Source organism: Copadichromis virginalis, linkage group LG7 (assembly GCF_057382275.1).
Source record: "Copadichromis virginalis isolate Kocher_CV1m ecotype Utaka linkage group LG7, C_Virginalis_male_GT1.1, whole genome shotgun sequence".
In the NCBI taxonomy this organism is placed as follows: domain Eukaryota; kingdom Metazoa; phylum Chordata; class Actinopteri; order Cichliformes; family Cichlidae; genus Copadichromis; species Copadichromis virginalis.
In genome coordinates, this window is record NC_140624.1 from 3,429,873 (window position 1) to 3,446,957 (window position 17,085).

Consider the following 17,085-nt stretch of genomic DNA (forward strand, 5'->3'; position numbering starts at 1 on the left):
TTAAAATAAAGAATTTATTATATTTTACCCCTCTTGCATTTCAGACAGGAATTAAGACTCCCAATAAATAAATATATTTAAAAAAAGGATTAAAGTCTTATCTGTGGATACCTGTTGCCCTGGGTGGTATAACCCCCTGATATCTCCTTCCCGGATATGCTGCTGGCCTGGAGGCAAGCTGTGCGGGTGAGGGGGGCCGTTAGCCCAATGAGGATGCAGCCGTGCCAGCCTGGCATCCTCCTCTGAAGTTGCGCTACTTTTGCCCTTTTGTGAGCTTCGCTTACGTTGTACTTGCTCAGTAGCCCTGATCAAGCTTTCAGGCCCGAAAGCTTTGCTGTTACGGTTGCGTTTTCTTTCCTTGCGCTCCTTGTCTTCTCGACTGATGTGGAACTCTTCGTCCGTGTCACCATCCTCAGATGGAAAATGTTTTAATAAGGCTCGGCTAAAACAACGCTCCAGAGACTCGGCCATGATAGTGTATTCTGAGGACAGGAAGACACCAACATCAGCGATTCTTTTGTGATAAAACCCTGAGAACTTTTTTTTTTTTTTTTACATAAACGCACATCTTCAGCAAAGGAACAAACATACATCACATGTCTATAGCATCTACTCATATACTCAAAGAATAACGCTTCATTTACATGCAGTCACTCCCACAAATAGCCACTCATGAAGTGACCATTAGGTGAGACACATACCAACAGAGCACAAAAATCCTGTCTTGTCCTGGCCCAGTGCTAACCAGCTGACCAAGTCAGAGGGCGTAAGTTTGACCCTTGCTCCTTCAACCCCTTCCCTCTACTCTTGCCCCACCCTGGGCCTCCTCACCACTCACCTCCCCCCATTCCCTGAGGAGAGTATTCAGTTGGATGGATGGCTCCAGACAGGGGGCTTAGGGGCTGGAATGTTTCTCTGGCACTGCAGGACTTGAATCCCCCAGAGCACTCGAGCACAACTCAATCACTCCTCATTAATCACTGTCAAGGCTGCCCCGGCCCCGGCCCCAACACAGTACTAAGACCGCCCCCCTTTCTTCTGCGATCTCTCCCACTCTCACCCCCTGCGTCTCAATGTCCATATGAAATTCTTTTTTCAAAATGCATCCATAACGCAACGGATTTTGATGCCTTTAACAAAGTTATTTTAAAAATGGTTTAGAATGCTTAATTTACCGCTGTCTTCTCCATTGTACTCGACACAGTTTTCAAACATCAGCTTCACGTCGGAAACAAACTCCTCCTTAGCGACATACTCCCCGTTATTGAGCTTTCTCTCAATTGTGGATAGGTCCATAGGAGTCTGAAATTAGAACGACAATAAAAATAAAGCAATTAAAATTATGAATCAATAAACTTTATATATGCATTAATGCACAAACCAGACTGATACAAACATGAAGCCAATGTCACACATTTGTAAAAACAACAACAGTATTCTGTACCTGGATGATCTCATGATAATTGGGAGCATAGGAGTCGTCAACGGGCTCCAAGAAAGGCCAAGAATCTTTATGGGCTTTCAAGGCTTCAAGCACTGAAGAACAGAGTAGAACAGACATTGACTGTAAATTTACATCGACATGTTTTAAACCCAGCAACTGCATTTAGTATGGAAAGGGAAGATGTAAGATTTTTGGAAATAATGTCACAGACCCCGACATTGGTTCTAAAAACAAAAATAAATATCAACCAACGGTATCACTAAACTCGTATACAGTTTGTGGCTTATTCCTGCTTGTTTGCCATTACAATGGTGTGTTATGACGAGGAGTAAAAAGCATGAAACATGTAAGCCGAACCATAATTAATACCTTAAAACTGCCAGCATTTGAAGTGGATAACATTAATTATTGTGTAGCAGTGTTGTTTTTCTGTTGAGGATATGCTGCTGGTAAATCTAAGGCCCTGGTATTCCTACAAAGACTAAAACTGCTCAGGTACAGTTAAGGAGCACAGCTCAATCCCCGCAGGCATCACCTCAAATCCACGGATAAAGCTTCAGCGTCAGACACCAAAGAGATTTTGCATCTTTGCCTGATGGGTCAGAGCCATTCTCTTTACACAAAGACCAGCTGTTACTTGTGTGTTGCTTTGAGTAACAGTTCCACTTCATTGTCAACTAAGGAAAAGAAACCGCTGGTCTTACTTTCTGCAATAGCTGTTCTTCTTTTTACATACTTTCTATAAGCAGCCAACTTCTGCTTCCCGTTTACACTACCACACATCTGCCCAGATGACGTGAATTGTCATGTGACGGGTACATACATGTAAACATAGCAACAGGTAATAATTCTGCAGGCATACCTTTATAAAGAGCAGTGTAGTCATCATCAATTTCATAGCTGAAATGTTGAACATACGGCATGTTAGACGGGCTAAAATAACAGCAATCATGAGTCGCTAAAGCAGATAGTGAATCTGAAACTAAATGTGAACAACTTCCTACAATTCTTTATTCTTGCGTGTTCTCTGGACGGGAGAGGATGGCTCCAGATTCAGGAGTTCAGGTGGTAGATCTTTTCCTTGAGACAGCAGCCAGGCCTTTTCTTCTCGCATCTTACGCCTTTTTGCACGCTCTAATGGAAAATCGTGAACACAGGGGGCAATTAAAATCACAAATAATGAAAAACGCCGGTCTCAGAGTGCAGGTAAACAATGTTTGATTGCTTATTCAGACCCTACAGTTACAGTATTGATGTCTATTGAGACTGTCGGGAGCATTGATGAAAACCAGGCCTCAGATGTGACACGCAGCAGCAGCAGCTCAGATAAGTGAAGGAGAACGATTCATCGGCCATCTTTTCTTAGGCCAAGTTGATCAAAAGAGCAGAACAGAGCACAGAGAGTGCATATGCATAACCGCTTTATCTTTCAACATGAAAAGCACAGAGGCCTGGCAGCCCCCCTGCCGTTTGGATTAAAGATGTTTGAAGGAGGATTCCACATATGCAATACACAGAGTGTAGGGCCAGGTCCTGCTGTTCATCTATAATACAATAATGAGGCTCCTCTACTGAAGCACAATCAGCAGTTCATTAACCCTTGACAGATGACATCAGAGAAGAAGAAGAGTGATCCTGTGATTAAAGGCCCTGAGCATTCCCTTTCACAGTGTCTGTGTACTATACATAAATCTCAAGGCTTCAAATGCTGCTATGCTACTGCAGATTTTTCAGCTGGTGAGAGCCAAAGCACGGCAAAGAAGATGTGAAAGCCTGTGTGGGGAGTGCCCTTCATGATACATTCTGCCCTTGACAGAGCCGCCTACCTGCTGCTGATACATGACTGATGAGAGAATGTGAACTTACCGCTGCTTCTTAATATCTTACAACTTTCTGCATATACTAAAATTCTTGGAAAGAGATTTTTCAAACTTCTTTTAAACACAAACAACATCTTGGCAGTGTGCTACTTGTGTTCCATCTATATCGGTAACCATCTTACCCTCCACAGCTTTGATCTTCTCTAGCTTCTCTCTCTGCCGTTCTTCCTGCAGAAGCCTTTCCTCTTCTCGTCTCTGCTCGGCCAGCAGGACCTGCCTGTCCAGCTCTTCATCTTTTTTCTTCTCCTCCTCCTCCTCCTCCATTCCGGCCTTGAGATTGTCCTGGATGCACACACCCACAAAGTCTATTAGTCTACTCTTCTCTCACACCAGGAAAGCTAGATGTATAGAAAACTACACGTTTCTGTACATAAAAGAAACAATCAGGCCCTAAACCAACATATACAGCAGAGAGAATAAATGTACACAGTGCGTGTGCAAACATGTACTGTGCTGGAATGTCTTGCACTAAATATGTCTGTGGAGGTTCTCAGTCATCCAGGTCATAGTAGTCAAAGGAGCTTGCAAAGAAAAGCGTCTGGACTTCTTTAAGTTGCTTGAAGACGTTTCACTTCTCATCCGAGAAGCTTCTTCAGTTCTAAGGTCAAATGGTGGAGAGTGAGCTCACCCGAAACTCTGGCTGATTGGGACCCACACCCAGTTTCACACCTTGGCTCAGGCGATTAGAGGATCATCAGGGGGTCCTTTTGTCCCTCTGTGGGGGGTCACTCCCACTAGGTTTATATCTGGGACTCTCCACCATTTGACCTTAGAACTGAAGAAGCTTCTCGGATGAGAGGTGAAACGTCTTCAAGCAACTTAAAGTCCAGACGCTTTTCTTTGCAAGCTCCTTTGTCTTGCACTAAAAACCAGATAAGTGGATGACATGCCCGTTGTATTGCTAAATAAATCGGCACAGCTTATTCTGACATTGTTAGGTGTGTAACACTACCTAAAAAGCATAGCACAGACAAACACTCACCCTCTCCTCGTGTTTTATGTGATTTTGAGAGAACCGCTGGGAAACGCGAACTGGGTTTGGGTCCAGCAGCTTCTGCTTCTGCTCACGCTCCTGAAATAAAAGACATGTAGTTTGGTTCTGCTCCTCATGCCTCTCATGACACACAGGGACTCGTGAACTGGAAACTGTTGTGTCTGTAATGCTTTCTTGTCCACAAATGCAACTTTCTTTTAAAACATCACATACGGTTTGTGTAATTCATTTTGTCTAAAGCCAACACACTGACAGACACTCTGGTGTTGCAGTGCAGCAGTGACTATAGCGAAGTCATTGATTTATTTCTCCCATCCCCCAAGTGACTCTCTCACCTTTGCTCCCTACTCTTCCATCTCTGCTTGGGAAGAAAATTAACATACTTGCACCAAAAAATAAATCACAACCTGTGTGATATTATTGTTAGCTTGTGGTAGTGTACAATCTGTTCTACAATAGCCTATCTGGCAACTTTTGAGCAGGGAACTTCATCCAAAATATACAGTACAGAGCGTGGAGGGTTAATGAGCGCTGACGTGTCAGAGAACCAGTTAGAGCAAACAGAAAAGGAAGGAAACACCAGCCAACAGAGCGCCAAGTGGTTTCTGAAATCCTGTCTATATCAGGGACTGTCCCCTGCAGCTTATGTCAGAGTACATCCAGGATGTAGGACTATTAAGGGTTGCCACCCTGGCACAGGTAACACCTTGCTAGATAACAAGTAGAGAGTCCTAAATATGCATTTGCCGCTATATAAACAAAGTCAGACTGTCTGTGCGTGCAGGTAGGGAAGCAAACAAATGAGGAAGGAGCCCACTGCGGAGAAGATTAAAATGAAAAAATACTGTTAAAGGAGACAGATGTTTACAACCTAACGTGCTTTCTAAAACTAGATAATGTTTTCAAACACCATCTTTTCATAAAAAATGAAAATAAGATCATGTCTGCCGTTGTCTCAAGCGGTCCATCGTGACACGTACCTATCAACGGGTCCACTTTAGACATGCTCTTACTGGAAAAGATTCACCTGATGTGAGCAAAGTAGCAGCGCAAGCCCACGTGGTCACTATGAATCAATGGGACAATTAGCTGTGGAACTATCACATGGGCGCAATCAGAAAGCACACCGACTCTGTATCAGGGAGCTGGCAGGCTACAGACGTCTTACACCCAATCACACTGAACAATTGGGTTCTCACATTTGCCTCCGCCTGGTAATGTGTAGAAAAGTTCAGGGCGGCAGTCCACATGTGTGCTTGAGAGCCCCCGCACCGCCTCTGTCTCGCCTCAATGGGAAACACTGACATCTCCCCAGGCTTCACAATTCTTCCCCGTATTACCGCAAGTCCATCATCTGACACGCACACACATGATCGAGTGCCTCTGGTGTCACCACTTAGAGAGGTCGACAGAATCCTGCAGCACAGCAAAGCTGTCACTCAAGAGTCTCCATTCTGCCCCAAGGTGAGCTCCTGCCAGCTGTCAGTGCCCCGTGAAATGGCTGATGACAGCAGACTGAGACATGTGGAAGATTTGGGAGAATATACACACTGACACTCATGTGAACACAGAGATATTTATAGCCACACATCAGGCACTAACACATACTTTGAGAGAGAGCAAGACAAACAATCCTACAAAATGGCCATGCAAAACAGATCACAGTGCAGGCTGCAAACTACATGTACGTACTACATGCAGCCTTGTAGAAGCTGTATATCACACAGACACTTTCCCCTTTGCTGTTATTTCAAAGTGCAAACAAGTATTTACAAAACTTTCATTTCATAGCACAGACTACCAAACAGAAAAAGTATACATGCACCATTTCTGAAAAGCTTTCATTTCTGGTTGTCTAATATAAATTTGGTCTATGCAGCAAATCAAGCACAGAATCTATACACCATCACAGCGGCAGTGTAATTAATATAATTACCAAGCACAGCATCCTAATGTGATCTCCTGCTGTGTGATCTATATTATAAATAAGAAGCTCACTATGGGAATGTGCATTCCTTTAATTGAATCTGTTATTTGAGCAAATTTAAATTAATCCGTTTTCACCCCATACTGTGATCGCGTTTGGCAGAGAGCCATCTCTTCAAGTCCAGAGTGCGGCGGCGCGGAGGAAACGCCAACAAGCCAAAAACCCCTCATCCAGCTCTACTTATATTATGTAGAGAAGCTATAGACAGACTTTGCCATAGAAATGTGCGCACAAGTAGAACAGCAGAGGGTGTGACTGATGAACGACTCAACCAAATTCACTCATTCATAACCATTTGCAATTACTGAGTGACCTCTCGGCTGACATTAACCTGCCTTCAGGATTCTTGACTTCAATGCTGATGACGGCAGAAAAAGGATCGTTCCTATAGCAACAGCCACGGCTGGTTATACATCACTGGAGTAGACAGCATCCACTGATCTTTATGCAATCAGGTGGGATCAAAACAGGAACCTAGGTTTTCTCGACTAGCTGTAGCCGTCAGTGACTCAAATTAATTCCTTTGCAAAGTAAAGAAAGCAGTGCTGGCTTAGACATGCTGGAGCAGAGTGTGCATATCATCTCCCATTAAAGCACTCAACACCAGTTATACCTGAACCGACATATGACCAATCCCAAAAAACTGACTAGGGACCAGCTTTCCTTGACTCCACCTATTGTGTAGCACAGTCGAGAGGTCCTACAAACAACTATTGTAAGACAACCAGAAGATAAAAGCAGCTGAACTGAGATGAAGGAATATCAGTAATCTTAAAACCCGAGATTAGATTAAGAAAACAGGAAGAAAGAAAAGACAGCAGTCAAGTGTACATCAATAAAATTCAATTTGCATATTCAAATGTCATCACTGTCACATTTGGGATGTCTCATTTAGCCGTTTATGAGCTGGTATTTCATCAAAATCGCCCTGGCGCTTGTGACTTGTCACACAAACGAGGACAAATTAAAGTCTGTGTATAATCGCTTTCATATTAACGAATCTACAGCCTATCAAAAACAGAGGACGCATAGAAGGCGTTGTATGCTGGTGTAATGGAGACTGATGGTGGTGTCTCTGGTGTCTGACCTTGTGCTCAATCATGTTGCTGATCTCAGGCAGGAAGTTTTGGCTAATGACACGGTAGAGGTGGCGATCCTGTGGGGAGGTTTTGTCCTTGATGCTTTCTGCCAGACTGAGCCACTGCTCCTCTGTATCACACACCAGCGACCAAGCGCCTCGCTTACGGCCTGCACAGGAAAGAAAGGAAAAACAACATCGGCCCACTGATTCTAGGGAAAAATGCAAACAAAGGGAAAAAAATGTCAGGATATAAAGCACAAAGTTTCTTTACCTGTGGTTGGGGGAAGATCTTCCAATTCATGTTCCATCTTCATCTCTGGCACATCACTTTCCACCTCACTGTAAGAAATATAAAGCCATGAAGTCCCTACAAAAAAATGGCATGCTTAAAAGTAACTCTGGTATAAGAGCTGATCCTCCACAACTACTTTTTGGAATTAATTAAAATTCCTCGCTACACACATGGTGAGAATATGGTTAGAGAGCGTGTGCTCAAGAAATACTCCATTAATCATTTATTACATTTTGGGTCCAGCAGTAGGATAAAGGTCAAGTCAACAACTGACTGAGAGCAAAGGACATGAAGACCCAGATCATCAAAACCTGGGCGAGTATCGTTTTCACACGGGAAACAGACGAGCTCATCTGCACAGCACATGCCCAAATCTAAACGTCTGTGTCTCCGCCCTGTTAGTACTGACCGCAAAGTTTTTCTTGTTTTTGTTTACCTTGGTGAATCTTCCAGCTTTCTCTTCTTTGGTGGTCTTCCACGTTTCTTTTTCTCTGGTAATGTTAGTTCTGTTGTTTCATCACTGGGGAAAAAAAAAAAAAAAAAAAAGCAGGTTAAAAGGTTAAAAGTACAGCTTAGGTAGGAATAAAAGACAAGTAAATTAACCCTTAAGAGGACTCTAAACAAGTGGTAAAATTTTATTTCAACTGAACACTTCAACATTCAGCTAAGTGCAGATGATTCATTCTTGGTTGACAGAAAAAGAAGCATTACCTGTGTTTTCCTACTTTCTTTGTCACTGGCTCTTCTTTGTACATGCGAGTGCCGTAAAAGTACCAGTAGAGGGCTCCATTTCCATCCTGCCCCAGGGGTTCCACCCTCAGGCTGTCTGCATCCAGGCCCTGGAGGTGGCGGGGGTGGGGATATAACATTTCTTAAATAATATGCAGTGTGTCATCAGAGGGTGATGTCATTTTAGCTCTTTGATCGTACAGAGGCGTGAATCATGTGCTGACAATAAGTACTTTCGATATCTTGTTAAGAGTGTTCATGAATTATAGCAGTTTACAGTTTAAAAATTAGAAACCGATTGACAGTACAGGGGTAAAGCCTCAGATTATGATAACTCCACCTTAGTTCATGGCAGTAAATATACTTTTAAAGAACAGTAAAACTAAGATCTTGCACTCTTAGGCCAAAGTTAAACGAGGCAGCTGCTCAGTGACAAATATATCTGACTATGCTTTAAAGCTGAACAGCTGGGTGAACGAAATCATTCATCATGTTGTCAAAAAAGCAAACTTTAACAGTACACATGTACACAACTCGGCAGCATTAATGGAGCATGGAACCTTTTATGTACAATTACTGACTCAATACTGAGTGAATGTTTAACTCTATAATAAATTGTGAATACATTATTATGATCACATGTATTCTTTTAGTCACCTTAAGCAGGTCAAAGACATCAGCAGCATCCAGACGGTAGTCACACAGCCGGTGCAGCAGTTCCACCTGAGTGCGAGGGGGTAAGCTCTCAAAGGGCCCCTCTCGAAGTGGGTTGGGTTTCCCCTCTTCCAGCTCCCAGCGGTAGCTGATGATGTCGTCCAGGTAACTGCGAAATGCCTGGGGGCTAAACAGTAGAGCGGCCTTACTCATCTCTGCCGTATTGATTTTTAGATGTCACTCTACTGGGTTAGCTACACCTCGAGTAAATTTGTCCTTTTACGCATCTTAATCATGAAAGATTATTAAATCAGAATTAAGCACTAGCTGCATGTCAAAAATAACAATCCAACACAGGGCTTCACTTTTGTACTGAGATTTCTATGGATGGCTAGATTCAACCAATTCAGTTGCAAATCTTGGCACTGTAAACCCAACGCAGCATGCTTCAGTACAAACTAGCATCGCTTTCTAGGAAACAGGCAAGGTTCACACTATCATACAGGCTGGAAAAAGAGAGGAGGTGGGGCTGGTTTAAAAAAGAAGAAGAAAAGGACTAGTTTCTTTGAAGGGGAGTTGTGTTGTATCTATGAGTGAAAACTGGTAAATAAATGTTGGTTCCGGTTCAGGTCTAGCCGATTAATCTGTACCGTTCAGTTCCAGCTCACATGAACAGAACAAGAGCTTGGGGCAAGGGTGAGCATCTATGGAACAGCACAGAGAAAGAGGGAGAGAAAAAAAATGGCTTATCTTGAAAGAGCAGCGTGCACTTTTCACACAGCTGCAGGCTCGCCCCTCCTCACTACTACCCCATCTCTCTCCTCCTTTCTGTCCTTCGTTTTCTCCGACATCCTCCCTCCCTTCTTTCCCCCGCTCCGGCAGAGCGTTTAACGCGTGCGGATGAAAAGGGCAGCTCTGTGAAAGGCCAGGGCTGAGCAGCCACCCCCAGGATGCCAGAGCCTGTCCAGTCCAATAAAGCAGGCTGTCCTCTTGTTACCGGCTGCCTGGCTGGAAAAACTGGATCACTCCTGCTCTGTGCTTATCACTGTACTGTACCACTATGCTACTCTATAACGATGGGTTAGATTAACAGGCGTATCGAAGGGGAAGCCCCATGGGAGGTAGAAAACATTTGCGGATTTGAATAACAGCCTCTGCTTCGCGTTCACTTTCTCCCACCACTTTATAGAAAAGTTTCTGTGGCTACGCCGTTTTCGGATCACCGCGGTAGTAAACATGATGTCACCATACCACCTATCACTACTTTCAGCGCTCCTTATGGTGACTAAGTTCTGACTCCTCAGTGAGTTATTGCGCTCGTGACTCAGACTTCCTATGAAGCTTCCTGGGTATTATGACTAATTTGAAGAAGATGGAAAGACAAGTTTTATCTTGACACATTTAAGTAAAAATGGTAATTCTTTTCCATTGTGCCTCTGCTTCATTAAAAAAAACAAAAAACTCTAAATTTGAATTCCAACTTCCACCACTACTTAGACCTACAGTCAGCTACGAAGTAAATTTCCCACAAATTTGCCACTTGGGGCAGTTTTAAGCAGCAGGAAAATGTGAATGTTCCTGCTTATATTCACCTATTTATTATCTTTCAGAACAAATGTAACTAAAAATATTAAACATACTATAAGAAAGCCAAACATCAGCCATCTACACGCTGCCTCATTTAACACGTTCAATTATGTAAAAGTAGCTAAAGTTGGACATGGTCCTACACTCAAGACTCCATGATTAGGAGAGTAAAACTGGGCTTAAAATTAAATGTTAATGTTCTTACCATCATTGTTTAGAAAACTGTAATAAGTTTTGCTTTATTTCTAAAATGTGAAAAGATTTAAGGGGACCTCCTTACTGTACTGGACAGCGATCTCAGCTCTGAAATGTGCACACCTCTATCTGCAACAAGTCAACTTGTTGCATTTTTATTATGTCCAAATAAACTTTGGTTCAACCCCGGGGTTCTATCATGAATCAAAACTTTTTCGGTCGTCCCCTTCAGACACGTGTTTCTTGCCAAAAGTGACCTACGTCACGATGCCAGCCGTGTTACGCATCCCACGTCTGAAAACGGCTTATGTGTTACAGGTGGTGTTACACAAGCAGACCTGATGTGACCTGGCAGCGTTTGCTATATGCCAGGTTCTTTTTCTATTCTTTACTTACGTGATGTCAGTGCGCTGGTAGCATCCCTGCAACAGACAGGCAACGAGATCCCCAAGGAAATCCAAGTCCTGTTCTGACAGGGCTTTCTCCAGCTCCTGGACACAGAGGACACAGTCAATCAACATGTGAAGAAACTACAAGCACTTAGCAAGCGATAACTGTGCAAACATGCCGATTTGCGCAATAATGGAAGCAGAGAAATGCATCTCGCAAATGAAAACTATCTAAAAAAATAAATAAATAAATAAAAGGCAAAAGTATTGTGACTGGGAAATAAACAGGTGGCTTTCTGTGTGTTTAGACTGTTGGCCACTATAAAGGAAGTGGTATGTGATCAAAATGGAGAAACTGCTGGGATGAGTGTAAGGTAAGCTGGCAGATTTCGGTGGGAGGTGTAACAGCTAGAGCTCGCATCCTGTCTCATTAAGGCGTCTTGGTTTGCTGGTGCTTGTTGGGCTGTAGCTGAGGTTCAAGTTCAGTCATGACCCCTCTCCTGCCTGGCATTGTGTTATAGTCATTTAGGTTTTATGAAGCGGCAATAACCGGCAGAGCAAAATCTCAAAGATCTGAAAGCACCAAGAAAGGACAGCAGGCAGCAGAGACCGAGAGCTACAACACAGACATGCCCCTTCTCCTCTGCTGATCAACCAAGACACTGGACACCACACAGCTTCCCAGCATGCACAGCTCTCCTTGATCACACCCAAGGACTCTGAAGTTGAGCCAGAGGGAAGAGAAGGAAATGCAAATGAACAGTGTTCCATCAACCTAGTGTCCGTTTCATTTAAAAGCACCCTCCCGCAGGATACAGAGCAAACTCTTCAAAGCTCATACAGACGGCTCGCAGCTAACCACTCCCACCCCTAATAACCATTGCTTTCACACCAACAACTTCTGTTGTTGGTGTCACTCTTGCCCCTCTTTCACAAGTACTTCTGCACCTGTAGTACTTGTGAAAGTCCTATAAATGCTGATCGGTTCTCTCAGCTTTAACCAGGGAAAAGAAATGACGCATCAATTACTTAAGGTCCTTAAAGGTCAGTGTACACACCTCTTTGCTGTGGAAATGACAGAAGCTGGTACACAACAAGTTGGCTCAATGAAAAAACAAAAAGAGAGCCAAAAACAACAAGGTTGTGAAAGAAGTTGAAAAACAGGATAAGATCAACGTTTCTGCTCGAGGTTAGGAACGTAAAGAGCATGAAGGAAAAACGAAAGAAAAAATGCAAACCAGGAGGGCGAGTTTCATAAGAGCGGATAAGAATCACGTCTCGTGATTGAGAAGAACAGCTCATTATGTTTACAAGCGCACTGAGGCTATTTTAAAAGCCTGAAGATTGACATGGTCACAGTGACCACAGTCAGACTGTAATGGATTTTAGGTGTACGGCTTAAACTGTAGGCTTTACGAGTGTGTGACTGCCAGGAGCAAATCAAAGTCTATTTTAAGTTCTGAAGTAGCCAGACATGTAAGATTTACCGACCACAACTTTTGCCTTGTTGTGGTTAAAAACGAGGCACAATTTCTTGTCAAGGCCAGTGCATACCAATAATTGGGTGATCATTACCAACCGTTTTAAATACTACAGAATTGCATTTGTATTTCTACAGCATTTTTGACAAGTTTAATAAATCTCCTGGTTGTGCAGCACATGCTACAAGACCAGGAGTAACAGTGATAGACAAACTCACAGTAATGTAAGCAAGACTGCATTTAAGGACATTATTTTGCCACTTTGCTTCGAGTTATGAAAATCAGGTTGGAATACCTTCCTAAACGGCAGTACTGTGTACTGTATATCAAGTATAGATCAGGTAGACCGAGGTTTAACAATAGAGACTCCTTAAAGTTCTTAACATGTGCTCAGGCTAGCTCACTCGTCATGGGGTGGTCACATATGCAGAAGAGCTCTTTCGCAGCGCGAGCTAACTCTGGATACAAAGACACACGTGGGCGTTTGTCTGTAAGCGCATGTGCATAGGACGCAGTGAGATCCTGTGTCATGCTCTTCCACTTCCAGGTCCCCTGTCAGGCAGCCTCTGGGCCAAAGTGAGCACATCCATCAGAGACAAACTGCACTTTGATCACACTTTGAAAAAAGCCAGGGCCAAGGCTGGGGAAAGAGTTCAGAGTTGAGTACAGAACAGCAAGTGGAGGGCTCGCTGCAGCCCACTGGATGAACAACTCTTCCCTAACTTTGAAGTGCCACACAGTCTGTCAGATGGCAAAGGGAGGGGAAATTACTGGGGTCTATTTGCTCTTTCTTCTCTCACCCATCCATTGACCAATCCCTCTGTGGCCTGTTGCTAACAAACAGTTAGCACGATAAAGGACTGCAAGGGACACCGCTGCAGCTGGAAGCGTCCTGTGGGAACCTTTTGCCTCGATAAGCACATGCACACACGCAACGCAGCACCCAAACTCACTGCACTGACACTATAGATAACAGGAAAAAAACACACCAATGACAATTCATTCAAACGTGTACTTTGACTGCCTAACATTAATGATCAATGGGGCCGAACGATAAAAAAGCTGAATAATTGATAAGATATAATTTGGCTATAATTTGCATAAATCAAGGTGAGCTGTCAGATTTATTGGCAAGATACTGCTGTGAAAAACCGGCTATTCATTTCAGATACTGGGACAAAGATTGGAGGGTGAGTCAAGGTTTAGTCAAAAGGTGTGTGTCATCACGTCACTCCCTCTGTAGGCCTGGCTTGCAATCAGCAATTCGCCCTGAAGGTATTTGCCACTTCTTTCACCAGACGCCCCTGCTGTTTCTCTCTCTGCTCCTCTCACTGGCTTAACCTCTTATTCCTCTCTTTCACACCATTTTCCTCCCCCTGCCCTGCTGCCCAGTGTCTACAGGGCCTCTGAGGCATTCTATTATTCCCCTGACAACACCCTTGCTCCACTCTCCACCCCGCATTTTCCTTTCTCCATCTTCCTTATCTGTCCTCTCCCTCCGCACATTATCCACACCCAAACCAGTTGTTGGCTTCACTGGAGCTGAGGGCAGAATAGCAAAGTAGAACTCATTTGGCAGGTATTCTCCGCACTACATCATCAGTGAGATGGACCGGCCACATCCACTGAAACAACTTAAACTGTTTGGGTCACTGCTTTGTCTATTCAGAGCAGCAGACAAGTGCGAAAAGTAACACCCATGGTGACAATGTGGCTAACCACTTGTTCTTTTCAAAAGGCCCAATCACACCTAACGAGTCTTCATTAACATTTGCAGAATAAAATGCCTACATTCTCAGTTCTGTTATTCAGCCCAGTTGACACTATTACTTCTGAATCTCATTTTTATAAACATGTACAAATTATTGTGTCTAAAAAGGTTCCAGTTACTACTCACAGCATGCCTGCCATGACTAAAGTCAGAACACCAGCAAAGCTTACAGATACAAACAAATGATTGTTTATTCTTCTTCTGTAAAAAAGAAATTAAATTTTGCTATTGAAACTTCTAAATGTATTATTCCATCATTTACACCAAGCTAAATTACTGCATTTTAATGAGACTGACTATAAAAATAGATTAATGATTGTATGTTTTGGCTCCAAGTATCTAACTATTTACAAATGTCCAGTCATCTGTGATAAGCACTTTCAGAGTCTTTGTCCACCTCATGCAGATAACGGTAAAAAGGTATCTTTTTTTATGCTTACGGCCAAGTAAGAAGTGGCAATATAGACATCTCAGGGGAAAGATTATTAAAGCTATACCTATTTAACTGCCAAAACACCCCAGAATTTACAGTCACTTCATTGATAAAACCTACTATTACTTGCAATGTCTTTAACAATATGATTTATACAGGCAACTCCTTATTCAAGAAGAAACCATGACAATAATGTGCTGTGTCTGACTATATCCGACTGTATCTGCCTGAGTCAACAAGTTTCAGTCATTTCTTAATTTCCTCCTCCTTCAAACTTTGTCTAAACATAGACCACAGGCCTGGTTTGGTAACCACGCATCTGTATCAGGGCTGGATTTTGACAAAGAACTTTATACAAATGCCTCCTAGAGACGGTGAAAATAAACACTAAATTTGCAAAACACAAAAGATAAGGAGACATATGGACAAACCAGGACAACGCTTGATTTAAGCTCAATTAAGACTTCTGCAGGAAATAACTTATGTAGTAACTGAAAAACTCCTATGCTTACACCTCAATCTTCCACTCAAGTCGTGGTGGTATGAGTCGCCCCAACATCTCGGGAGGTGCACATCGTGCTACGTAGAAGGTTGTAGCATAGGATTAAAATGGGATTCTGGTTGTGGTGCAAGTTACAACGTAGCTCTGACGCAGAAGCATAATTTTCATGTTAAAAGTTAAATCTTACCCCATCTCTCCAGCTAGTATTGATCCAAAACACATGTGTGTGTTAACAGTTTACTGAGATGTAGACTGATAACTCTCCCAGCTGTATTTAGTACTAAAGGAGGCAGACACGTTCTATCCAGTCACAGCTGTCTCATAAGAGCGGGTCCATCATGGACTGACTGTGTATTCAATAAACCTGCATTATGTGCGGGCACATCTGCTGTTATAAGGGTTACAATGATACCACTGGGACAAAACACAGTCTGACTCTTTGATATGAGAATCAAAGTGGTAAATGTTATGAGACATGAATCAACTGAAAGGAGGAGAAGACCTGACTTTCTGAAAGAAACACTATCAAGGCTAAAAGCAGCCAACAGATTTCAATGCAAAGCAGAAACGCTGCATATCCACATAGAAGTGAAATGTGCTTTTGTCAGTGGATGCTAACGGACCCATCATGTGCCCCAATCCATATCTGCACAGAGAGAAAACCTGAGATAAAATGTGTGCATGTGTGTCTCTGGCCAGTACCACCTGTAGAGTGAAAAAGAAGGGGTTTAGATAAGTGGCATTTTGTATCAGCGGCTCCAAGGTTAAAGCAGATCCTCAAAGCCTTTAATATCTGGAGGTTGGCCTCTCCGGCTACCCTCACAGCAGACACTTTCCATGCCACTGCCGTTAACAGCTCCTCCGGGGTCTATATCACCAACAGTTGGAGGACGTGTGCATGGCTAGCTGGAGGGGGAAGGGATGTCTGTTTGTTGTGTAAAGGCTCCTCTCTTCCTCTCCTATACTTCTTTCTTCATTTCTTCCTCCACCACCCCCCTCCCACTTTCAGCTTACACATGGCTCCTCCAGGAGCCATCATCTGACAACACCCTCCACCCCCGCACGTAACCACCTCCTGCCACATGACAAACATGAACACATAGCCATAACACCACAGGAAAACGCCCTCACATCCTCAGGATGTACGGTTCATCTGATCAGAGGAAAGCATCAACAACTTTTTGTTGGTGCCAAATGCATTTGACTGATTCATCAAAACAAGAACTTCTAAAAATATATATGTATATAATAAATTTAAAATAGTGAAAAAGTAATGCACTTTACACTCAAGATTCACACAAGGCATTCCTACAAGAATTAGATCTCTTCATGGACATATGTGACAAGGAAAACAAACAAAATGAACAAAAAACCCACCAAAAAAAAAAAAAAAATAATAATAATAATAGTTCCATGCAAATTAAACCACTCTTAGAATAGAGACAAAAACAAACATGATACACTCGCAGCTTCTGGGTCAGTTTAAACATTCTGCTAAGTAGGGCTGAACGATTATGGAAAATAATCTAATTGCGATTTTTTGCCCCAATATTGCGATTGCAATGCGATATGCGATTATTTTTTAAGGTCTTTGTCTTCTGTATTATTAAACAAAGACAAGCAATACATCATATAGTATGGCCAATACTATATTACATTAATTTTA

At 42.9% G+C, this 17,085-nt stretch overlaps 1 protein-coding gene across 1 annotated transcript in view; it reads right to left on the minus strand.

Moving 5' to 3' along the window:
• The window catches only part of cecr2 (CECR2 histone acetyl-lysine reader), a 34,466-nt gene that overhangs the window by 6,836 nt on the left and 10,545 nt on the right, over window positions 1-17,085 (minus strand). Inside the window, exons 2-14 of the mRNA XM_085461210.1 lie at window positions 11,240-11,334; window positions 9,065-9,248; window positions 8,390-8,517; window positions 8,115-8,198; window positions 7,658-7,725; window positions 7,393-7,553; window positions 4,307-4,396; window positions 3,447-3,606; window positions 2,449-2,578; window positions 2,307-2,344; window positions 1,445-1,536; window positions 1,176-1,302; window positions 112-482 (exon numbers count right to left, since the gene is read on the minus strand). Of these exons, the coding sequence (XP_085317336.1) occupies window positions 112-482; window positions 1,176-1,302; window positions 1,445-1,536; window positions 2,307-2,344; window positions 2,449-2,578; window positions 3,447-3,606; window positions 4,307-4,396; window positions 7,393-7,553; window positions 7,658-7,725; window positions 8,115-8,198; window positions 8,390-8,517; window positions 9,065-9,248; window positions 11,240-11,334 (1,728 nt within the window). The remainder of the gene's footprint in view (window positions 1-111; window positions 483-1,175; window positions 1,303-1,444; window positions 1,537-2,306; window positions 2,345-2,448; window positions 2,579-3,446; window positions 3,607-4,306; window positions 4,397-7,392; window positions 7,554-7,657; window positions 7,726-8,114; window positions 8,199-8,389; window positions 8,518-9,064; window positions 9,249-11,239; window positions 11,335-17,085) is intronic.